Here is a 24,771-nt window from a genome sequence, read left to right on the forward strand (position 1 = left end):
CTCAGCACTTTTGAAAATAAGGCCTCTTTAAGGTTTCTCAAGCTGGGCATCCAAAATCATTAGTCATTACTGAGAATCTTGGCCTCTGAAATGAAATACAATTAACTGGATCATTGGTTCACAGTGCTTGTTTTTAAGTATGACCAGTTGCAAATGTAATGACAATGGAAGAAGTTAGTTCATGATGGGACTTTAACTGGGTAGAGAGATGCCAGTGGAAATAGGTTCCATCTGGTTATTAAACCATTAAATAACCACAAGTGAACTCCTAATAGAACTTGTCATAATTTGAAGTGGATTAAGGCAAGGCACAGAGCCCCTACAGAGGGAATCATGAAAGAATATTCCTTTGGAATAGACACATCATCTCCCTGCACAACTGACAACAAGCACACAGGGCTGGCTCCCAAGCGCTTGCTTGGGGCGGCATGCCGTGGGGGTCGCTCTGCTGGTTGCTGGGAGGGCAGCAGGTTGCTCTGGTGGATCTGCCGCAGGTGTGGCTGCGGATGGTCCGCTGGTCCCGTGGCTCTAGTGGACCTCCCGCAGACATGCCTGCGGGAGATCCACCGGAGCCGCGGGACCAGTGAGCGGCAGAGCGCCCCCCGCAGCGTGCCATCGTGCGTGGGGCGGCGAAATTGCTAGAGCTGGCCCTGCAAGCACAGATGCATTGTACGCATGAGAGCACCCACATAAGCTATTAGGAAGCAGTATCCTTCTCCAAGGAGAGGCTCAGGACTCTGTGATTTTTTGGTGCCACTCTCCTAAGAAGAAGAGAAGTTCAGGAGAGCAAAGAGGTGGTTTAGCTGAGAAAAGAGGAATCTCAAAACCTCTATGTGCACCCAGGTCTTGATCCAAAACCCACTGAAAATCAATAGACAGTCTCTGCTTTGGATCAATCCCCTAGAGTATCCGCTTGCACGGCTCGGTTTCCTCACGCTGAGTATTTTGCATCTCTTCAGGATTACACAGAAACATTAGAGTATTAAATTCTGGAAATGAGGCCTTGGCTCAGGATTGCTGAAAGGAAATCCTAGAGGTCACGTCTGGATTCAAAGACTCTACCTTGCTCAACCCTGGAGGGACCTTCCTCCCAGGGACATGCTCAGTAGTGCAGGACTGATCTTAAAACCAATTGAACTTCAAAACCAACCTGCAGCTGAACCATGTATATGCTGAGTCCTGCCTGAAAGAGCCTACGGACCACTCACAGGGTCCCCATCATTTCTGCCAAAAACCTTTTTCAATTTAAATTAACAGGGTCTGAATCAGGCATTTCTCAGGTAGTATAGTTGTCAAAATCAAGTTAAAACACTGGAAGCAGTCTTGTCAGTGGAATGCTTTGCGCAAGGGAAAGAAATGTCAACATCATTAAAGAGATGAGTAATAAAATGCTGGCAGGGGCAGCTCCAGGCCCCAGCACGCCAAGCACGTGCTTGGGGCGGCATGCCGTGGGGGGCACTCTGCCAGTCGCTGGGAGGGCGGCAGGTAGCTCCGGTGGACCTCCTGCAGGCGCGTCCACCAAAGCCGTGGGACCAGCGGACCCTCCACAAGCATGCCTGCGGGCAGTCCACCAGAGCCGCCTGCTGCCCTCCTGGCGACCGGCAGAGCCCCCCCCCCCCCCCCAGCATGCCGCCCTGCTTGGGGCGGCAAAATGTCTAGAGCCGCCCCTGAATGCTGGCCACCTGTCTTGGCGTTAATATCTCAAAATTATAGATCAAAGCTAAGGTTCAGCAGTGACTTGCTGATGATGGCCCTTCCGAGCTCCAACCTGCCTCCCACTTGGTTTGCTCCCATCTCAAACTGACACGCTATAGTTGGGTAGCTGATTATTTGCCAGATCCCCAGCTGGTTTATACCAACTGAAGATCCATCCTGATACATTTTAGCTTCCAGACCGGTGCTGGGTCAACTCCTAACAAACTCCTCTCTCTGAAATTGCTGAGAAGAACTTCACAGGGAACTGTTCTAATTGAGAAGCTCTCATAACTTAAGTGAACATCACCTGAAACCATGCTCAGGAAATGAACAAAACAGATTCCTGCCCTCAGCTCCCCGCTTCTTTAATAACCAACAGGTGCTGAGCCTCTTAACCTATATACTTCCATAAAACTGCCTCTCGGGCACAAACTCCCATCTAAGACTTCGGACCTCTAACGGTTACTTTATCCTGGAATTTGTAACTCGATCCCATTAAGAAGCTTCAGAAGGAGCTTGTCATCTTCTAAAGAAAAAATCTTATTTTGTTTAAACAGTACACTTAAAAATTGTCCATCAGTGTTAAAAAGTTTGTTTAAAAAAATCAAAAAAGAAATATCTTGGTGACCTTGGCTACAAACTTTGTTTTTTATTAAATTTGCTACTGTGTTTTAAATTGGTACCAGGGCAAATACTTTTACGATTATATCAAAGTCTGCTGGAGTTAATCAGTTGCATATATATGTTTGCTACTTTAAAACCTCATGTGTTTGCATGAAGGAAGAAAATGGTCTATTTAAAGGAAAAGTTTCAGTGGTTTAATGTCCAAGTTATCTGCTAGCTATGTACATGGGGCTCAACTTTCAGAGTTAGGTTGCTATATTAACGTGCACATTACTGCGTTTTGACCACTCAGAACAGCACCAGTTACCTATTATAGGAACCTATGTGCTGATCTGAGCACCAAGTGTAGAATGGACATTTTAACCTAGGTTGGAAATTGAACTCGTTGGCTCATGCTCTTTTGTTTTTGTTACACCAGTGTAAATCTGGAGTAAGGTTACTGAAATAAGTGGAGTTACTCCAGATTTATGCCCGTGTAACTGACAGTAGAAATTGTACCATAGCTGTCTGTCTTTAATCTTGTATTCACGAGTGTCATTGTTTCCAATGGTATACAAAAGCATGTTATGTGCAAACATCTGTTTCTAACTGATTTGATCATTGCTTTATCGTTCATATCTGCGACATCGTAGATGAGACATGTGGAGGCTCCCTAGCACTGTGGAAGTGGGTAAGATGTTGACATTGATGAGGTACTAGAACTAGCTTGCCAAGACAGAGTTAGAAAAGAAAGTTGGCTGAGGGCCTGATCTAGTTTCTGTTGAAGTCAATGGAAAGGTCAGACTCAAGGTTGCTAGAACCACTTGGTAATACAAAAGGTGCTACATAAAGTACTCAGTTGAAATGAAAACTTGAGGCATTCTTGTTATTTCCCCCGGCTACGGTTATTGCCAACTGCTGAGCTGATGAGCAGGACATATGCATCTCTTCTATACTGCATGGAAAACCACTATCCATGTCAAATGAGCAAACATGTTAGAATCCAACGGCCAGATCCATAGCTGGTGAAAATGGACAGAGTGCTGTTGATGTCAATGGAGTTATGACACTTTATGCCAGCTGAGGATCTGGACCCAAACTTTGATTGTTGGAGTTCAGAACAAGGCACCCAGGAATAGAATAAAAGGCAAATCAATTAGACTAATTAATGTCTATCAGATCAGACAAAAATCCATGTGAGACAGTTTGTTTGTACATCCACTTGTGTGGGGTCTGGGGGGAGGTGTTAGCCAAATCAAACTCTGCCTGTATAAGTGTGACCTTGGGAGGGGAGATTGAAACACAATCTTTGGAGACAGGAAGTATAACTGGTAAGGATATAACATTTCCAAGTCCAAACGGTCCAAGTTACTCAGGCAGTTTGTTAGGGGAGACTTCGTTTCTCTGCACTGTTCCTTCCAGGTGGCTAAGAATTTCGATCAGGCTGGGGAATGGAATGAGTGAAGACTTCTTTTTTCGAAATGGCAGCTACCTAAATTTCAGAAGCGGCATATGGTTCTGCACAAATAACTGCCTCTGATGCATAAACCTCACACGTTGTGCAAGCTGTTAGGAGATGAGGTAGCTAGTAGAGCTTGTCAGAACTTAGATTCAGTGCGGGTGCAGTTGGGTACTTTTTCATTTGCAAATATCTGCCCATGTTCGTGAATGGTTTATAAACATCAGCTGATGATCAGGTTGCAAACAACCCTTAGTCGTCCTCCCACTGCTCTTCCAAGAGGTGCCCCATGGACTCTGGGACCCTCTCCAACCAAAATATGTTTGCTGTATTGAGGGCCTTTGTATCCCCCCTGAGTTCCTGCAAGACCTCAGGCAGAGATGTGTGACTGTTCTGCTCCCCAAGATGGTTCATTTTGGGAGTGAGGATGAAAGATGCCTTGCATGGTTTCAGCTTCCCCCAGTACTTAGTACTTTTAGGGTGGGGAAGCAGTCTGTACCCCTTCACTTCTCCTTCCTTCTCCCTATTCTCACTTCCAAACTGGCTTTCTATGGAACACAGCACCCCATAATCCCTAGGCTAATTACTAGGGAGACCTGTCTGCTCCATAGCAAGTGCATGCTGCAGATTATAGGTTGAGGACAGGAGAGGCAGTATGATCTAGTGGATAGGGCACTTAGTTGGGACTCAGAAGACAGGATTCTATGCCTTGTTTTGCCACTGAGCTGCTCTGGGACCTTGGGCATGTCACCTCATATCTCGGGGCCTCTGTTTCCCAACCTAATCTTTGTGTCTCTTGTCTATTTCAATTATAAACTCTTCAAGGCAGGGGCTGTTTTTTGCTATGTGTCTGTTCAGCACCCAGCACGAATGGGCCCTGATCTGTGCTGGGGCCTCTAGGTGCTACTGTAATAATAATTTTATTAATAATTCATAAATAATAAGGCTACTCCTGGGTGAATCTGAGCCCAAACGGAGCCAGTATTCATCCTTGCCACTCTGTGAAACTCTTAGTTCAGGTTTAATTTGAATTTCAGGCAGAGGGACAGGGTAAAATCCATCCAGTCATCTCCAGTCTTTGCGCAACAGGGAGCACAGTCAGGGGCCTGTCAGGTTTATTTAATCCTGCCACTAACTTGTTTTGCTTTCTCTGGTGAACAGTAAAAGCCAGAGGATGGCGCATAAGCCCAATCCTCCAGTTAGGGCCAAGCCTATCTTCCATAGAGAGAGAAGAATCTCAGCAGGAACTTCCTTGGTGTTCATTTCTTCTAAATCAACTTTGTGCCAAGGAGACAGGCGGGAGGCTTGTTTTGAGGCCCTTGCATCTGCCATGTCGCTTGGCTTAACCAAACAGCGAAAGATCTGACGGCAGCTGAAATAATAGACAAGTGCAAGAACTCGAGATTTTTGATGTCCTTCTTTTGTTTACAAAATTCCATCACCCTCCTCCCAGCTTCAAAACCAGACAGGAATTCTCTTCATTGTCTTCTCCTGTGCCTCTCATACCACTTTTATTTAAAAGAGAGCGAGCGAGAGAGAGCTTACAGAAGAGGGGAAAACGACTCTATTTGTACAGTCAATAACAGGTGTGATCAATATGTCCTAAAGTGACCCTCTCCCTGGGGCCATCGGTTATAGGAAGAGCTTTTGTAAGCACCACTGGCTATGGGAGCATGAAAAGCCACAGTGACACTTCCTAGGTGCTCTTCCTAGGTGCTCTTGCAGTGGAAGTAAAGTCTAATGACCCTAGCTTCAAGCAGAAAGGATGGGACAGCTCTCAGTAATCCAGGAGCATGCATGACCACAGAAAAAGAGATAGTTGATTCTCTACTACTTTATTGAACCTCATTTCTTGATCTGAGCTCAGGACCAATCCTACGGAGCATCATCTCTGAGCTACAGAGCTCCCTCAGCTCCCATTAACTTAAATAAGGCCTCTTATTTTGGTGCCTAAATATGAGTTTGAAATAGCATATGAACTTGGGCAGAGCACTTCTACCTGTGCCTCTGTTTTCCCTCCCATTACCTTGTCTGTCTTGCCTATTTAGATGATAACTCCTTGGGAGAGGGACTGTCTCTCCCTGTGGGTCTGCACGGTGCCTTGCACAATGGTACCTGGATTCCAGTTGGAGCCATTACTGTAGTATAGGTAATGAATAACAATCACATTAATCAAGAGGAGCAGTGCAGACTTATCTAAGTTCTCCTGCCAACATACCTCAAGGAAAGGAGGAATTTAGTCTCTATGGGCCAGATTTTTAGAGGTATCTAGGCACCTAACTCCCATTAAATCTCACCCTATCTCTATTCCAATTTGTGATCAGACACCTACTCCCATGGAAGCCAATGGGGAAAACTGCCATTGGTTTCAGTCAGTCAGGATCAGGCCTCCTGTGGCCAGTTGTGGTAATTCTTGTGGCACTTGGACCACTAGGAGCTGGACTGAGACCCCCTGCATCTTGTTTCAGCCTGAACATGGCTAACTCACTAGTGTAACATGCATTGTGGGGACTTCAGGACAATGGACCAAAGCAGGAGATGGGCATAACAAATATGAACTTGGCAGGAATTTCAAAATGGCGGGAAAGGGGTTCCTTGCCTGGACTCAGGTTTTCATTATACAGGACAGCCACATAGTAGAGCTAATCAAAATGGCAAAATACTGGGCAGCTCTGTCTGTGGAGAACCTTCATCTCCTCAGGATTCAGGCTTTTTGACCGTGGTTGGCCCACCCTAGAGCAGTTGGTCCAAGGTGTAGCAGCCAGAGAAAGTCAAGGCCACAGCTGGTCACTGCCAGCTGGCTTCTTGCTTTGCTGGGCTAGGCTTCATCACTAAGGAAGAAAAGCAAGGGCAAAGGTGCTGGAGGAAAGTAAGGCTTCAGCTGGGCCATGTGGAAGGGAAGGGTTGGTTCTGGGGTGAGAGGAGTGCTGAAAGAGAGAGTCTGTTCAGAGAACAAAGTATTTGGGGGAGCAGGACCCAAACTTTTGGTGAATCAGGTCCCCATTTAGGAGCAAATAATGGCTGAGCCTTCTTGGGAACACTTAAGGTGTTGAGGCTACAGAGCTTTCCTTCACCCCTCCTATGCACCCTTGCTATAGGAAGCTGCAATTTGGCTGCAGATACTCAAGACATTTGGGTGCAGTGGCTCTCCACCTTCTCCTTACATGATAGGAGCATCTGGCTTCCTTGCAGCGTTCATTACTTTTATGGAACTCCATGCTCTCTAGGGGCAAAAGCTGGGATGGTCTCTAAGATTTTCAATTTTATGACAAAGGGGGAACTTTATAATTAAAAATCTATCTATCTATCTATCTATGTACCTATCTATCTATCACTTATGCTACTAAAAGCACATTGGCCCTTGCAGTGGGAAGAGAGGGTGCAGGGAGCTGCTTTCCCTCAGTATAACCAAACAGGAGACATCTAGAATGGAGCTGATTTCCCTTGCAGAGTAGGAGAGGCAGCTAGTTTGGCCAAAGGTGCCGAGTACCCTAACAGGGACGTACACAGGCATGCCTACGGGGCAATCCTAGCTCCTGCACATCTGCAAGCATTCAGGGGAGTGTGCGCTGCAACTCAAAAATCCACAATCCCTCATGTCCAGGGTTTTACCAAATTCACAGGCATTAAAAACATCATGGGCCATGAAATCTGGTCTTCCCCTGTGAATTCTGGTCTTTTGTGTGCTTGTACCCTATACTATACAGATTTCACAGGGAGACCAGCATTTTTCAAACTGGGGATCCTGACCCTAAAGAGAGTTGCAGGGGAGTCCCTGGGTTATTTTAGGTTGGTCACAGTACTGACACTCTTACTTCTGCGCTGCCTTCAGAGCTGGGTGGTCGGAGAGCAGCAGCTGTTGGCCGGGCACCCAGCTCTGAAGGCAGCACCCCGCCAGCACCTGCACAGAAGTAAGGATGGGAATACCACACCATGCCATCCTTACTTCTGCGCTGCTGCTGGCGGCAGCTCTGCCTTCAAAGCTGGGCTCCCGGCCAGCAGCCACAGCTCTCCAGCTGCCCAGCTCTGTGGGCAGCAGCACAGAAGTAAGGGTAGCGGCGCTACAACCCGCCCCCACAATAACCTTGCAATCAGCCCACAATTCCTTTTTGGGTCAGGACCCCTACAATTACAACACCATGAAATTTCAGATTTAAATTGCTGAAATCGTGAAATTTACAATTTATAAAATCCTATGACTGTGAAATTGACCAAAATGGATTGTGAATTTGGTAGGCTCCTACTTATGTCACCACAACGTGGGTAGAGAGCTCCGCCCAACCATCCTGGTGGCATTATGGGGCCCTTTGAATGTTATAGGAACACTCTGGCTGAAACGAACACAGGGAACGTGGCTAACAAGGTCACTTCTGAGAGACAAAGTGGAAAAAAACCCAAACCCTCATGTGCCCACCCTCCCCAATAGAAAGAGAAAAAGAAATAGAAGACCTCTGTATCTAAATCTCCAAATATCTCCCTTGCTGCTGGAGAGAGGAAAAGCAGCCCTTGTGGTATTTCACATGGTGTATTCTAATTCCTCCTCTAAACAGAGGAGTTGAGTCGATGCTTTTCAGTAATAGTGCCTCCCCTGAGCGGAAGCCAGAGCGATCAATACCCTTTACTCAGTTCTGGAAAAGATCATTAAAAGACCATAGGTATAAATTTGAAAGAGCAGTTGCTCGCATTCTTAACATTAAAGATGCTCTTCAGCCTCAATTCCTTAAGTACCATCACGTGAAACAGCCATGCATCAGAACGGACGGACAGAGGAGTGGAAAGAGTGCATTACTGTTATTACTGTCCCATCGGATCGGTGGGAAGGCAGATGGAAAAAATAAATGGTCAAAATCTTGCTTATATCAATGCCCCCCAAAAGCTTGTCTTGTTGACAACTCCAGATACACAAATCCTAATATCCACTTGAGTGCTCATTAATGTGCCTGATACATGGAAGAAAATGCTTTTATTCATTTATCTGTTCTTCTGTGTGTACACCGTACTTATCACCATGGCTTTGCATATTACTATGTGTATCCACTTTAAAACACTCATGTTTCTCTCCAAGTTTGGCACTCCAAAGGAATGCCAGAGCATTAAATAACCACACACGAATTGTGACAAACAGCAATGGATGAGTTAATGTAACTTAAGTCCCAAGTGGGAGGTTCTGAAATGCCACTCTTGGTAAGCCAAACTGAGTAGGAGATTTGCCGTCAATTGCAAAGTATTTGGCATGGTTCGTGCTGCAAGCCCAGAGTCATGTGAGTTTAAAACGCCAGATCTACAGTTTAAAACTTATATCATCATAGCAATGTCAGAGAGTGAAAAAACATACCCCATCAACATTGTTATGCCAACAAAAAACCCTAGTGTAGACGCAGCTATGGCACACAAGAGGGCTTCTGTCAACATAGCTAATATCATTCAGGGAGGTGGTATTCTTATGCTGGCAGAAATACTCCTCCTCTTGGTGTACGCTGCATCTACACTAAGGTGATATACTGGCTCCATAGTGTAGACATAGTCTTAGAGTTTGTAGCCCAGGTGTTGCTTCACCTCAGGAACATCTATAACCAGTGTCTGCCTGTTGTATCCAATTGGAAGAGTCACTTGGAACTGCCCACCCTCTCATTTCCCATCCTCTGTGGGTCACTCTGATCTACCCTTGCTTTAGATGGAAGTGCTAAATTTGCCTTTGACCACAGAGGTATCTGACAGACTGAATTTTCTTCTCTGTGGTGGATTATTAAGGTAGGGGGGCATCTTAAGTTTGCTAGCAGTAGTATGCACAGAAGCACCTTCTGAAAGAGCCAGAATGATGGAAATAGGGAAGAAGATTGGTTTTGTGGTTAAGGCACAGTTCTGGGCACTAGCTCAGTTCCTGGCTTAGCTTCTATATTCCTTTGTGACTTTAGGCAAACTACTTAATCTTTCTGTGCCTGAGGAGTGGTTCTATAGTTCCTAGTCCTCCACAGTTAGCAAAGAGGTCCAGGAGGTGTTTCAGTAGAGAAATGTCCTTTCTGCCTCCATCCTTAAAGCTAGACTGTAAGAATCACTTGCTCTGATGGGAGCCATCTGTTGTCAGATCATTTTCCACATGTGGGTAGCAGATTGCAGTGGGAAAACTCTCCCACCTCATTTTATAACTAGTGGCTGGATTAAGCCAAATCACACTGGGACAAACTAACCCAGCCGTCATTCTTCCCTGACATACACATAACACTCTCCCTGTATTAACTCTTGCATTCAGCCCTTGACTACATAATTGTGCACACTCAGTCCTTCCTCCCTATGAAATTACCTTTCCAGTCTTCTAGGCACACCCAGTTCTCTGCAGCCTATTAACTCATAAACATAATCCTCACCCCATGCTTAATGTAGTGCCAGTCCTTCTGCCATGACACTCTAGGACCAATTTCTCATCCCATAGTTTAACAAACATGAACTTTGTAAATCATTCTTTTCCTATGGAAATTCTAGTCTAGCCAAATTTTCCTTTGCTGGATGTGTTTTCAGTTTGTTTACCCATGTGGATGTGCGCACACAGAGATGATACACATACACACAGGCTGCACTCTGCTCTCAGAGGCACGTGCATTCAGCTATCAGTAGGACTTGCATGTGTGCCCAAGAGGATAACGCGCGTGAACCTTCTTGTGGGAGGTCCAAACTCACAGAGAGTGGCACATTCACTTGGCTGAAGTGACTGCCGTTATTACAGCTGCCTGAACTGTTAGCTCACAAATGATCTTTGTGAAGAATTTAGCGCCTTGCTTGGTTAGCAGAGCACAGGAAAAATTATCCTTCATCATTTACAGCCGCAAAATGCACCCACGTTTTTGTACCCACTAAATCAGCTGTAGGGGCAAATCTGGGGAGCAGGCTGTTTCACTCTCGGATTTGTACCTGCAGTCAAACACTGTAGTTAAGAGCTGCCACTACTCAGATTTGTGCATGCTTTTGAATTGAACGTGGAAGAATGTGGGCACAGATTACTCCCACAAAAAGGAGGGTACTTTGCTGAACACTAGTCCCATGTAATCCTGTTCAAGTGACTCAGGAATGTTCTAGGAGCCTGATTGAATTAAGCACGTTTTCTGAGAAGCCCAGCCCCTCTTCAGCAGTCCCGTCTCTGACCTGTATTACTGACTGTATTGTGCTGCTCACCTACTGTTTCCTCTCTTGTGTTGTAGGGAGTTGAGTGAGAGCGTCGTGTATACGTACCAGGTCGCCGTTATTTCTGGGACAGAGGAGAGTGAACCCTCCCCCATGACTCTATATACTCATGGAAGTGGATACTGTGGAGATGGGATTATCCAAAAGTAAGTGTGGAGTAAGCAAATAGATACAGCAGTGCTGCCTCCATTGATCCAGAGATTGGGGTTAGGAGGAAATTACTGCCTCTCCTACATAATAATTACAGCTTTTGTCTTTGATCACCTGATGTCTCCATAGCCTGGGCTGACTCTCAGAGATAGAGAGACAAGGACCCGGGTCTCTGATTATTACCAAGATGATAACATTTAATTGGAACTTAGTTAGGTCCTGCTGTCCTGACACCTTTATAGATAGATAGATAGATATTTCGTAGTGTTAATTGCTGACAGAAAAAGAAATGTTCACAGCATCTTCGGTGCTGTCTTTAAGTGAGAAGTCCCAGGTGGGCTGGCAGTTGATGGACAGCTAGCATATGGGAGGCCAGGTTTCCAGGGCAACTTCAGTGTGAGGTTGCTCTGAAGGCCGCAGGAGCTGGGATGCATTTGGAGGTGACAGATTTGGGCTCCAGGGGAGAGTGTTAGTCATTGTAGGTTCTCAATCAACTCCTCCCTCTTCTTCCCTGCTGATCGACAGGCCATTAATAACAAAAATAATTATCAACAATTGAAGTTTATTTTTACTGTATTGAATTTATAGCGTGAGTGGGACCTGCTCAAAAGTCTCCAGGTGCTTTAATAAAATGTAATTAATTAATGGCAGTATTAACAACAACCACAAGTCCAGTCCTGCAAACACTGTTCATGAGAAGCAGAGCTTCCTGTCAAAACAATGGGACTACTTATGGTATCAAGCATTAGGTCTGGCAGCAAGCGTTTGCAATATCAGGCCATAAAGGCAATGCATTCAAGTTTAAAAAAAAACAAACCATTGATACATCTGGGGCAGCTGGGAGGAGAAAGAGAGATATCAGTTGTACTTTGTGTACCATTTCTCATACGGTTACGCTGCCAATTTTTTAGATATCAGTTGTGGCTTTGCCACACGGCTTGAATAAGGGGTAGTGCAGATCAGGAACCAGACTGTGTCACAGTCTGGTTCTTCATTGCCATACTTGCTCCTGTGGGGTTTGTGGGGGGAGAGTCTCAGCCATGCCAGTGATTCAAGTTGCTTCCCTCTCTGTGCTGGCTTAACGGCACTGGCTGGTGGGTTGTGAGAGCAGAGCCAGGATTCCATCCACTATCTGCCAAGTGCTCTCCATCCCATGCTGCTACCTGCAATCTGAGCACATGGAAGGCACTTGTACCTCCTTATTCCCCCGTGTGGGCACATTGCTGGAGCCACAATCCAGCCCTTTCAGACAGAACACGAAGAGCTTCTAGAATTCCTGCCATTCCAGACTGTCCTCTGATCCCCCAGTTGCTGTCTTTCCCCCACCTGCTGAGTCATCAGCAGCAACCATAAAAGAAAGTGCTCATGTCCTAGCCCGGAAGCAATAGTGCCACCTACCTCTGAGGAAACATCTTGTACCCTAGAATTGTAAAAGCTGGGGGATAGAGGAGAGAGAACAGGTGTTTCGAGGCCATACAGCACTGAATTAAGCATCTCCAGGTTCTGAGACAGAAACTGAGAGAGGTCTGAGAAATGCAGCTGTTTTCCATCTGATCCCTCATTTTGTCTCCTGCCTGCAGAGATCTGGGGGAAGAATGTGATGACATGAATAAGATCAATGGCGATGGCTGCTCCCTCTTTTGTCAGCAGGAGCTATCCTTTAATTGCCTTGGTAAGTCTGGTCCAGAGCCCCTTCCACCCAGGGTGGGCAGCGCCTCTGTGCGTGGTGCAAGTGAGAAAGAAACAGCAACCTATAGATGGGTTGCCCGAGAGGCAAGGGAAAAGGTGGGATTTGTGGGATTGACAGGCATGTGTCCTTTCTCTGTTTCTAGTCCTTTGGATGGGAAATTGATTCTGGTGGTTTTGTAACTGGCTTGGCTTTCAGGTGTGTTAGGGCCCGATCCCAAACCTATTGAAGTCAGTGGGTGGCTTTCCACCCCTGCAATAGGCTTTGGATCAGGCTGGATGAGAGGATATGAACTGATCCCTTCTGATAAACAGAGGAAAGAGTGTCAGGAGAAGGGACTTGGAACTGAAGCAGCCCCAGCTGAGGTCACACCTGCTTTGAGATGCAAATCAATATCCGAGGATCAAAGATCCAGCTAATCCCCTTTATTCAGAGGTGAAAACTACTTAATCAGATTTTGTTTGCAAGCCTGGTTTGCCCTGATTAGCAGGAAATGTAAACACAATAGCCAGAAGATGTTCCAGCTCTCTGGAGACTGCAGACTTGCAGTTGTGAGCTTAATATATTTATTAAATCCTTGAGGGGGAGAAGAGGGGGCAGGGAAGGGCAAGTGAGGGCCCATCTACACTGCACCTTCTGTGTAAGGCTTGGTCTGCTCTACAGTTTATGGCAGCATAACTTACATCACTCAGGGGGGTGAATACCCCCTGCTCCAAGTGACATAAGTTACCCCCATATAGCACTGTCCACACTGACGCTTATGTCTGCCTGAGAACTCCCGCCACATAGCTGCCACCACTTACAGAGGTGGTTTTATTATGCCGACAGCCGGGAGAGCTTTCTCCCATCAGCACAGAGCATCTTCACCAGATGCACTGCAGTGACACAGCTGCACCGCTCCAGCGCAGTATGTGTAGATATGCCCTTACAGCACTGTGTTATGAAACAGGGCTTTGGAGCGGAGCCCAGAGCTGGAGCTTGGAGCAGCTCCGGAGAAGTGGAACTACAGGTTTTTGCCTAGAGCTGAAGCAGAGCCAGAACACAGCTCCAAAACCCTGTTAAAAAATCATCTTACAACCTAGGCCAGGGATGAGCCTCGGTGAGCATTTGGCTTGGATACTATTTTGACCTATCCAAACTTCCTGAATCTGCAGAATCAGGCTGCAGACCACAAGACGACGAGTGTGCTCAGGTGATGTTCTGCAGTTCCATAGTTGGTCCTGTCTGGATGGACTGAGAGAGCAATCTACCGAACCATAGTCTATCTAACCTACTTAAGATTTCGATAAAGCAACCTACACCCGAGGATTCAAGGCACTGATTCAGCGATGCTTGAGTGCATGCCTAACTTTAAGCACATCACATGTTTACAGTTATGCACAGGTTAAAGGAGCTCCAAAAAGGTTTGGTTTGTGTTTAGTTCCAACAAAGTTTTGGGTTTTTCTATTTATTTATTTGATCCCAGTCACGTGGCTCATCTCAAGGAATCATAGCAGAGCTACACATGAGTGTGAAAAAATCCTGTCCTCTCACACTATGGACAAAAAATCAAACTAAATACAATGCAAGTCCCATTTTTGCAGGTTGAAGTATGTTTCAGTCTTGTTTCTATGAGTGTTTGGTGTTTTATGGTGGGGTTTTTTCGAGTTTTTTGTGAAAATGGAGTTAGTTTTCAGAGCAGACGTAAAGCTGTTCCTTTTTCATAGGCAGGTGCAGAGTTAAAGCTGGTGTTTTGCACAGGTGCTAGTTTTAGAAAAAAATCAAAACCGAACCCAATTGTTGGTGAAATCATTAGTATGTGGATTCAGTAAGAGTCTGATTCGTCTTCACTGAAATCTACGGAAAGACACCAGTTGGCTTCCATGGACTCTGGATTACCAATGATGAGTGTCTAGACAGAGACAATACTGGTCTTTCAGCCAGACAGACATATTTTAACACAAAATAAGACATTATCTTATTAGAAACCATTAAACCATTGGGACAGGGGAAGGGGTTATTTTTTAAAACAAATCTTATATATAATAAAAATGCATAACTAAAAAGGAAGCACGAAGCCCCCTTCTTGAAAGCCTGATAACATCAAACCAGATCCTGCCAGCTGTAGTCAAACAAAACTCTTCTTCGACTTCAGTCGGGTGTTTTGCTTGAGAAATGACTGAATGATTGGGCCCATGGCTTGAGGTATGGAAAAGAGGCAGATAAACATGTGCATTTGATCTGTAATGTTACGAGACTAGCACATGTTGTGGCTCTGTAGAATAATAAATAATCTTTTCACATTGGACTACTTTTATATGGACATTACTGTGATAATATTTAGCTCTCTTTAGCACTGGTGAAGCAAACAACCCCTGCTTACCAAAGCCTTTAAAGGAATGTAGGCATGTGCTTAAATGCTTTGCTGAATTAGGCTCTACAGTTATTGTCTACACTGCAGCTGGGTGCATGCCTCTCAAGACAGACTCAGGCTAGCTCTGTTCGAGATACTACAGCTTTCTAAAACAGAAGTGTGGGCATTGTGCCATGGACAGCAGATAAGGCTAGCCACCCAAGCTTGGACCCAGGGGGTTGAGAGGGCTTAGACAAGGAAAGCTAGCCTGAGCCACTGCCCAGGTCACAGCATCCACACTGCTATTTTTAACATGCTATCTTGAGTGGAGCTAGTTAATGCTGATATCAAAATTAAAAGGTGCTCTGAGGTCTCCATGACAGGAGGTTTAACAAGCCGCATATTCACACCGCTGGAGAGACGACTCTCCTCACCTTGTTTGCTAGAGCAGAAATGCAGTTAAGCAAGCAAACACTAGCAAGCTTAAATCTGCTGCTTTCCCTCTGTATCTCCTGCCATCAGAGCCTTTTATTTTTGTCTCTGACAGGTTCACTTTGTTTTGTGTACATGGCACACAGCAGCTCTCAGGACGCTTTGCATTGGTGCCTATAACTCAGTTAGGCCTCTGCTTCTTTTTTTGTTTGTTTGTTTTCCCTCATCCTCCCCCTTATAATCAGATAAGACTGTGATCAATCTGCTTTGCCATGGGAGGGGTGGGGTGAATCAAGGAGAGAGGCGGGGGAGAAAGCTGTGTGGTCTTTACTGTCAGGCTGCCCTGGCCTTCTCAGAACACAAAGCCGAGAAAAGAAAACAGATAAGATTAATGGCATTTAGTTCTTGCAAGATGCTCTCACCCCAAACTTAAGAGCTACAATGGAATTAATTAATTAATTAATTAAAGCATCTGGCAGTGCTTCCTTTTAAATGGGATACTGCAATGTCATTAACCCTTCTCCATCCCTTAGGTTATTCTCGATGCCCACATTCACCAGTGGATTTTTGCTCATTGAGCCCTTGTTCTTTCCCCACGGAGTTTGGAATTTGGTCTCTGGATGAAAGTTTCACCTCTCCTGTTAACAACATACTGCAGGAGAAAAGAAAATCAGAGCTTTGCCCCATTGTCTCTCTCTCACACACACACACACACACGTCCTGTTGTTGTATGGAGATCTCTCATTCGTTTCCCATTGACAGTGAGGCCTCATGGAATGGAAGTGATTTGGGATCACTATGGACCAGAGCCAGGTTCAAACCAATTGCCTGAAGATGAGAGTCTCCATGTGCATCTTTTAATAAAACTTTACTTATCCAACTGATCCTTACTTGCACGAGTAAAGGCCTGCAGTGGTGGGACACACATTCTCCTACCATTCTGAAGCAGGAGAAGGACATATTGGAAAAGGCAGCAAAACATATCAAAGAAACCTGTGAGAAGATATTATGACAGGAGCATAGTAAAGGCTGAAAGACAAGTTTAAAAATGTCTTTAAAGGAGTTTCAGGTCCTGCATCTACCCCTGAGTCTGCCTGGCAATTTGTGGGTTATTACAATTACATTTCCTATTATTCTTATTTATTACTTAACTTCCCCCTCACATCATGGTGAGAAAGGCCCACGTAAACAAGTCGGGAAACTGATTGCGCACCAAGGCCAGCAAAGCTTTGAAGTGTGACCGTAACTTGAAGCACATGATCAGTCCCATTGAAATCCTCATTACGCGTTTGCTGGATCAGGGCCTCATGCTGTCAAATGCCAAAAAGGAAACAAACTCCAGGAAAACAAAGAGGATGATTTTTGGCTCCACGCTCTTTCACTTAGTCATTTTCGGGGCTGCTTGGCACAGCAGTAGGTGAAAAACGTTCAGAGAGAGACGTATGTTTTTTAAGTTGATGTCGCTTTAATACCACTGCTTTTCAGCTTATGTTTTGGCATCAGCTTCATTGTTCTACCTCTGTCACCCTGGTCTGTCTTTCCCTGTTTGGAAAAGCCTCTCCTTCCAGTTGGAAACTTACCTTTTGTGGAAGATCCGTCCTTTACCTCGCCAATTTTCCATACATTAAGTGTAGCATTCTCCCCGGTCCCATTGTCTGGAGACTGCATTGCATTCAGGGAAATAATTCAAATTCATGAGCTTGCTATCGCTATTTGGAGCATGATCCTCTAGGGAAAATGCAATGTTAAGTGAGTGACACAAACCTAATTTTATATGTCTTTTTTTCTTTTTTGACAGAGAAGTAATGTTCTTAAAATAAATTGATGGATGACCATCCATATTCATTGTGGGCATGCTTTTAGAGTAGACTGAGCTCCCACCCTCCCCACCACTACCCACACACACACTTCTGCACAGGAACATGTGGTTTTGACAGCTGACTCCACATCCCTGCACAGCAGCTAATGGTGCTTTTTTTTCTTTGGAGAACAGTCTTTACAAATCCAGCCAGGGGCTGAGTGCACCAATGGAGTGGAGGCACTCAGCCCCTTCCAGGATGTGCTCAATACCTCACTGAATCAGGCTGTATAAGAGCCGAAATGTGGACCAGGTACCTTGGGGAGTTAATACTGCTGCTAACAAACTAATGTGGGTCTGTAGTAGAACCTCATAGTAAATGGAAATGAATTTGCTAACTGAAGCTATTCGGCCAAAATTCACACAAACCCCAATATTCAGCTTCCAGCAAGTAATGTGGAGCTCACCAGTTCCTCCAGACCTTGGGAGCATGTGGCTGCACGGTCCAAGATGTGTAATTACTCATTTGGCAAGTTAACAATAATAAAAGTGTCCATTTTCAGGGGCTGTCATCATCAACAGGGCAGTTTTTAGCTTGCAGACCAGTGGTTTGACTTTCTTTGTGAATGATGCCACTTGGCTTTTCCTCAGAGTTTTCTTCCCTGCCTCTAAAGCAAACAGGCAAGCTTCTGTAAGGTCCACACTGATAACTTTGTTTATGTTAAAAAATCTCCTTCCCCTGTGGCTATCACCCACTTCCACTGGAAACCCAACTAGCTTTTCAGTGTGATCTCCAAAAACCAGTTAATGAATCTGCACTAGTCCTCTCTGAAGTAATGGTGTATCATCAGCTCCATTTCCATGGGCGGATAGAAGCACAAAGAGTTTCAGTGACTTGCCCAAGCATATAGAGAGTTAAAGGTAGAAGCAAGATTAGAACTCAGGAATATGTGGGTAGTTGGTTTACAGAAAAGATAAACAGCTTACTACTGCTGGCTAGCTATGGAAAAATCTCTTTTTGCTCCAGTGACAAATGTTTGTGTTTTTGGAGGTGAAGTATCATGATTTTAGTCCCACTCACTGCAGGTGAGTTGTAATGTTATCTGCAGTCTGTTACATACAGATGAATTACATAGTTACTATGTTGAGCTCAGGCCACTAAATCGTACTGAAGATCCTAGTCACCTTGGTCAAAGGAGAAGCCCAGGGATGGCAGGCTGAGTTTATGGAAAGTAGCTGAATGATGAAAGGGTAATACTACATACTCCTTGTGTTTGCCCTCTCAGTTCAGAAGACACTCCAAGATGATGGTCACCTTCCTCCAAGCCTCTGAATATTCCCCAGTAAAATGTGACATCCACATTTACTTCATTTCCAAGAATGTCTATCTATCCATTTTATTTTGCTGATGAAAAATGTCACAAGTTACTGAGATGTGACTTTATTCAGTGCAGTTTCCATGCGTCCCAGTCAATGAGTTCTCCTCTCTTCAGTTAAAACCTACAGAAAGGAAAATTCATCCAAGACTTTGTATTGAAAGAAGAAATTTAACTATCCCCAGTTTGGTCAAAATGAATGAGAGGGATGACGGACATCCTGGATTTCAGATCATGCTATCCCTCCTCCCTGATGGCTTGATTCTGCACCCACTGAAATCAATAGTAAAACTCCCATTGATTTGAACGGTGCAGAATCTGGCCTCCAGTGCCCACCTTCAAAGGGTTGCCAGTGGAACCACTTCTTGTTTTGATACAGGAGCCTCTGGACAAATACCTCCTCATCTGTTAATGTGAGTTCTTTAGCCAGATCTGCAGATTAAATGTAGTAGATTAAATAATCTAGTGCAGATTATTAACTAGTGGGTCCAGTCCTGGCTTTATGGAGGGTAATGGGTTTTGTTTGTTTTTTCCCCACTGATTTTGGAGAGACTGTGACTTGGCCTTAATAGGTCTGAATGTTCCTCTGGTGATTGGGAAGACCTTTATGCTGACTGCCATCTCCCTGCACCTCCAGGAGAGGGTCAAACAGACCTTTAGGGGTTAAGATTTAATGCCCACTCTGTTCCAAGAATCTGTTACTCTGAGACAATGTGTGTGCATTTTTGTCCCTTTTTTGGGGGGGAGAGGGGGAGGAATAGCTATGAGGCATGAGGCTTGTTGTAGTTGGAACTGTCCCTAAATAAACAGCTGAGCTTAAAAATACTTCTTTTTTGTCCGAACTTTTAAAAAAATCGTAGTTAATGTACAAAAGAAGACTATTCTGGTGCCAATCACTGTATTCTGAGCTGAAAACAGGAAGCTGCACTGGGTGTCTGTCCCCAGCACTTTGACCATTTTGCTTGGACATTAAAGGCCTCGTCTGAGGATGTGCTCTGTGCTCTGAATTGGGTAGATCTTATTTTTTCCCCACAATGTGGAAGGCTGCCCATCACAGATAAGTCTGTATCCTGCCTGTCTGCTTCCTGATGTGTCCCAGACTTAATCAGTTTCACTAGATTAAAGCTCTAGCATCTCCCTGAACAGGTAACCACAATTCTTCCGTGAACTACAATATTAGCAATGTTAGCAGCTTCCGAGAAGGTTTCTTTACTACTTGCCTTGCTTTGTACTTTCCCTTACCTCTGAATCCAATAAGAAATGGGAACACTGGATGCTGACAGCTGAATTTTCTGCTGTTGGGAGCTGTGCTTGGGGAGCCATGCTAAAGATGGCTTTCCATCCTCACTCCAACACTTTAGGCCCTGTACAATGGAGACGAGACTCAGGGCTGCTGTGGGTTGCAAAGTCTGGTTAAAGCTGAGGCTCACTGGAAGGCAGCAGTGGTCTTGCCATACCTCTTTCTTCAGACACATCCCCTACACCAGGGTCCGCGGAGCTTAGCAGAGAGCTTGCATGTGCCATTCAGAGACTGTCCTGTTCCAGGGCAAACCTGTCAGCTGGCTAAGCTGTAGTTTTCCTCCTGCCAACAGCACAAAACAGATAGAAAAAGGGGCAAGGTCTGGCTTAAAAATTCCAGTGCCCACACTGATGGTTTTGTAGGGGGAAGGGAACTTGGATTGCCTGGATTATTACTTTGGTTTCCTTCAGGGTTCAGCTCAGGGTCTTTGGGCATCTGTATCAAAACCTCCAGAGAGACTCCATCTCCCATTCCCAACTGCTGCCCCTGCAGCAGTTTTGCTGTTCCAGATTTGTATTCAATTTTGGCATCTGTATTAATTATTTCATGTCAGTCTTGCTCACAGTCAGCAGCTGCACCGCTTCAGGACCCATTCCAGGTTGAGCAGTTAAAATTAGACACAACTTCAAGCTGAAAAGCAACTCCATTAGTTAACACAGTACAAGGAGCAAGTAACTAGCAGTAGAGAGAAGCACCAAGGCAAAACTATCGTTATAAGTGCAACTGGTACTAGGAGGTGAGATGAAACCTACTGTACAAAGGAATCTAAGTCCGATCCAGCGAAAGGGAATGTCAGGAAATGGCAGATGGAGCCTGCAATATCCCTTGTGTTAAGGAGGAGATCAGACTCAGATGTAAGTAAAATAAAGGAGATTTTTTGTTGAGGCTACTAGACACAGTTGGAGTCTCGGTTCTCTCTGAAGCTCAAGAGATTAAACATAGGGGGGCAAGATAGCTCAGTGCTTTGAGCATTAGCCTGCTAAACCCAGGGTTGTGAGTTCAATCCTTGAGGGGGCCATTTAGAGAACTGGGGTAAAAATCTGTCTGGGGATTGGTCCTGCTTTGAGCTGGGGGTTGGACTAAATGACCACCTGAGGTCCTTTCCAACCCCTCATATTCTATAGTGGATGCTGCCTACTGCTACCACACATGGTCTCCTTAAATCCTGGTCTGGTTTGTACAACAATAGAGTGCACAACATGGCCTGCTAAGAGCAGTAGCTCCTATCTAAGTACCTTCTGCCTGATAAATGAAATGAAAAGAAGAGTCCACTGCAAATAGTTCAGGGGGAAGTGTCAACTATCCTAAAGGCCCATGCTTTTAGATTCTTCATAAACTGTGTTTTGGCTTAGTCCTGATCCAGAGATGAGTTTCACAATGTCCACATGGAGCTCATTGTAGGGTCAGGTCATGCAATGGTAGACCATGCCCTCACATTTGTGTATACAGGTATAGCACAATTGGCTTTGATCCTGACTGATGCCTAGCAGAGTAGACTGAAGGGTGAAATAGGCTGTTGGGAAAGAAACATCAATTAAAACAACACCAGGTTATAATTACAGGTGTCTCTCAGGAGAAGAGATGATTGCTTGGCCAAATGTGATTGCATTTAGTGTCACTTCCTGCTTCCTTCCCTGCCTTACTTTGCACACATCCAGTCTTTGCCACCCTTCTGGCTTTGGAAACATTGCTTCCAAAGCTGGTAAAACTTCAGCCATGGATCTTACAAAGAACTGCTGTCCTATTCCACTAGGAATGGAAGTCCCTGGCATAATCAGATTTGTGGTTGGAGCTGTGTAAAGTCTTTCACGCTTTGCCATTACATTCTGACCAACCAAGGCCCTTGCCAGATTTCTCAGAATGATGGACAAGAGCAGTGTTGAAGAGTCCTTTATTTTAGAATGCAAGAAAAGTGCCCGAAAGGGGTGGATGTATGAATGGACAGGAACCGTGCTGAAGATGATATTTGGGGCTGATAAGGATGGGGAATAGAAAGCACAGATGTATTTGTTACTGCTTAGAGTACCTAGTATTGTCCTGACCACTGTGAAATATACTGGCCACTTCTCCTCTTTCTGATTCTGAGTCCATATAATTCCATTGACTGATTGGAGTTATGCCTGGTGCGCACCACAGACGGACAACAGGCAAGTCCATAGTTTTTCACAAGTAGTGAGGGAAGTCTTGGGAAGACCTGACCGAGAACATTACCCAAGTGAAGTATGAAAACTGTGTCTCTGATTCTCAGATGTGCTGAGCACCCAAAGCCCCATCTGAAGTCAACAGGAGTTGCTGGAGTCACAGCTACTCAGCGCCACTGAAAATCAGGCCCCGTGGTTTCCCTTCAGTCACCCATGCACGGTTAGTTTGGGGACTGGCCAGCACCTTGATTCCGACGTGCATCCCTTCTGCATCTACAAAGTTCGGAAAGAGATCAGAAAGATCAGCCTCTTGGGATTCACTCCTATGCGAGAGTATTTATGTGATGAGCTTTGGAGGCCTATTGAAATTCAAAGCCACGGGGTTGGAAACTTTCCAGTATTTATTCCCCCCATAAAAGGACATCTTTAAATGTTTCAGAATGATTTGCTAGTGGCAAGAACATATTCCCTTAAAAAGCAAAATGCAGTTGTAAAACCACTTTTCCTCCTTCATTTTTCAAAGCTTAGATCATTGACTGAACACCTGATCTTCTATTGGCTCACTTCAGTAATGCCATTCAGCTAGTGTTACCGACAGGTAATAAAGGGCAGAGCACACTGACTCATTGGGACTGGAATTGGAGATGGGACACACACACACCATATTGCTGTTTGCTAATCATCTGGGCAGTCTCCATTTAATTCAGACATCTCTGTCTCTCCAGTCTGTTCCTCCCTTGGGTTTTGCAGACTCCGAGCAGACAGTTTTATTGGGGTCTTAAACATAATCAGGAACAAATTAGCCTCTGTAAGAATCACACACTGGCCTGGATCACAGCTATTCGAAGGCAGTTTCCTCTCCATGTGAATATGAATTAAGTCATCTGATTGGAGCAGGTCTTGAGTATTCTTTTATCCCAAACACATGATGTTATCAGAGGCCCATTACACTTATCATCGCATTAGGAGGGAACATTTGGACACAGTACAGGAGAACATTGGTTATATAAATTCTGTGCTTACTCCAGTGCCTATAGTGAAAAATCAGTTTGTTTGTGGAGATTGTGTCTAAATGTGTATGTGCAGGATGATTGTGTGGATGGAGAGTGTGTCTCTGTCAGTGGGGCTATCCCTGCATGGGTGTTGTGTGTATGTATGAGTATCGGTGGAGTATGTGAGTGCCTTTGCATGTACATGTGTTTGTCAATAAATGTGTGCCTCAGTCAGTGTGTGTCAGTGAGCAAGCTGCCTCGGTGTGTCTGTACTTGCCATGTGTCTGTCTATAATGGAAAGTCATTTTTTAAAAATTTGGTGGTCTGTAGTTGCTTGCACTTGTTAAGGAAATCGGTCTCTTTATAAGAGAACATAAAACCTTTTTTCCAAAGAATAACTGGTGTTTTACTTTTGGTAATTTACCACCATCTTTCCAGACCTGAATATTTCTTGGAAATATCTGTTCAGATCCTCCCTTAATCTGGGATGTAGTTTTCTGAAGACTGTACGCAGCTTTGGCCACTTGATACCAGAGTTACACAGGCATTTCAGAGAGACGTCTAAACATATTAGTGTATACGTGAAGGAAAGATAAAGAGGAAAAGAGATGAAGAGGGATGAAATGGTGGAATTCCTCGTTAAGTGGCTCTCAACACCATTCCAAGTTGGCCACAGATGTCAGGAGCAAGGGAATGCAGCATGCAAGTGTTCATTGACTGCTTGTTACCTTCCACTCTTTTGACCAGGCCTGATATTAAGGGATTAGAATCTTATGTTGGGGCGGGCAGGGGGAGAGGAGGAGAAATTCAATACATAATTGAATTATAATAAACTGATTTATTCTGGCTCATGCAATGGTATTTCACTGTGTAAACGATGAGGAAAAATAAACAGGGGATTTAGTATTTTGGAAGTGACGCAGAACTGAGTGACTATTGAATTTTCTGACACTTATCTCCAGAAAGTCCAATGCTACCGACACAATTCTCATCAGGGTTCATTGCCATCATTCCAACTAGCAGCTCATGCTAGTTTCGTACCATTTTTGCAGTAACTTCTTTACCAGACAAAAATACAACAGCATGTTGGGACTGGATGCTTGGCATTGATAACATGATATAAACTGGGATACTGATAGGTCAGAAATTTAATTCTCAGTGAGGACTTTAGTGACTGAAAGTCATTACTGGTCTGAGGTCTGTTTAAAAGGAGAGGGTTGGTCTCAGTTCAGTTCCTACTGGGTGAGCGTGACAGACGCAACCTCAGAAATCTGGCACTAATGGGCATCTTTGTTGGCGGTCTCATTAGAGAAGCCACAGAATAAATGAATAAAGAGATTTAAATCCCCTCTTGCTTCTGATCCTTCCAGGTCAGGTCGAAGTCACATCGGTTGGGGCGGTATGTGTGTGTGGCAAGTATACCCTCCCACTGCCCACGCTGTATCTGAATAAACAGATACATTTGGCCTTTAGTTTCTCCCTAGGGCTGTTCGTTTGGCAGCGTTGACCATCACTGAATTCAGTTGTTGTGTTTTGCAAGTGTCATTTAAGAACAAAAAAGGGAAACATTGTGGACCCAGTTCTCTGTTGGCTTAACTTCATCAAAGTCAGTGAAGTTCTGCCAGCTAAG

At 44.8% G+C, this 24,771-nt stretch overlaps 1 protein-coding gene across 1 annotated transcript in view; it reads left to right on the forward strand.

Moving 5' to 3' along the window:
* PAPPA (pappalysin 1) overlaps positions 1-24,771 on the forward strand; it is a 222,758-nt gene that overhangs the window by 100,183 nt on the left and 97,804 nt on the right. Inside the window, exons 8-9 of the mRNA XM_032797888.2 lie at positions 10,951-11,079; positions 12,664-12,755. Coding sequence (XP_032653779.1) covers positions 10,951-11,079; positions 12,664-12,755 — 221 coding nt within the window. The remainder of the gene's footprint in view (positions 1-10,950; positions 11,080-12,663; positions 12,756-24,771) is intronic.

Source organism: Chelonoidis abingdonii, chromosome 24 (genome assembly GCF_003597395.2).
Source record: "Chelonoidis abingdonii isolate Lonesome George chromosome 24, CheloAbing_2.0, whole genome shotgun sequence".
In the NCBI taxonomy this organism is placed as follows: domain Eukaryota; kingdom Metazoa; phylum Chordata; order Testudines; family Testudinidae; genus Chelonoidis; species Chelonoidis abingdonii.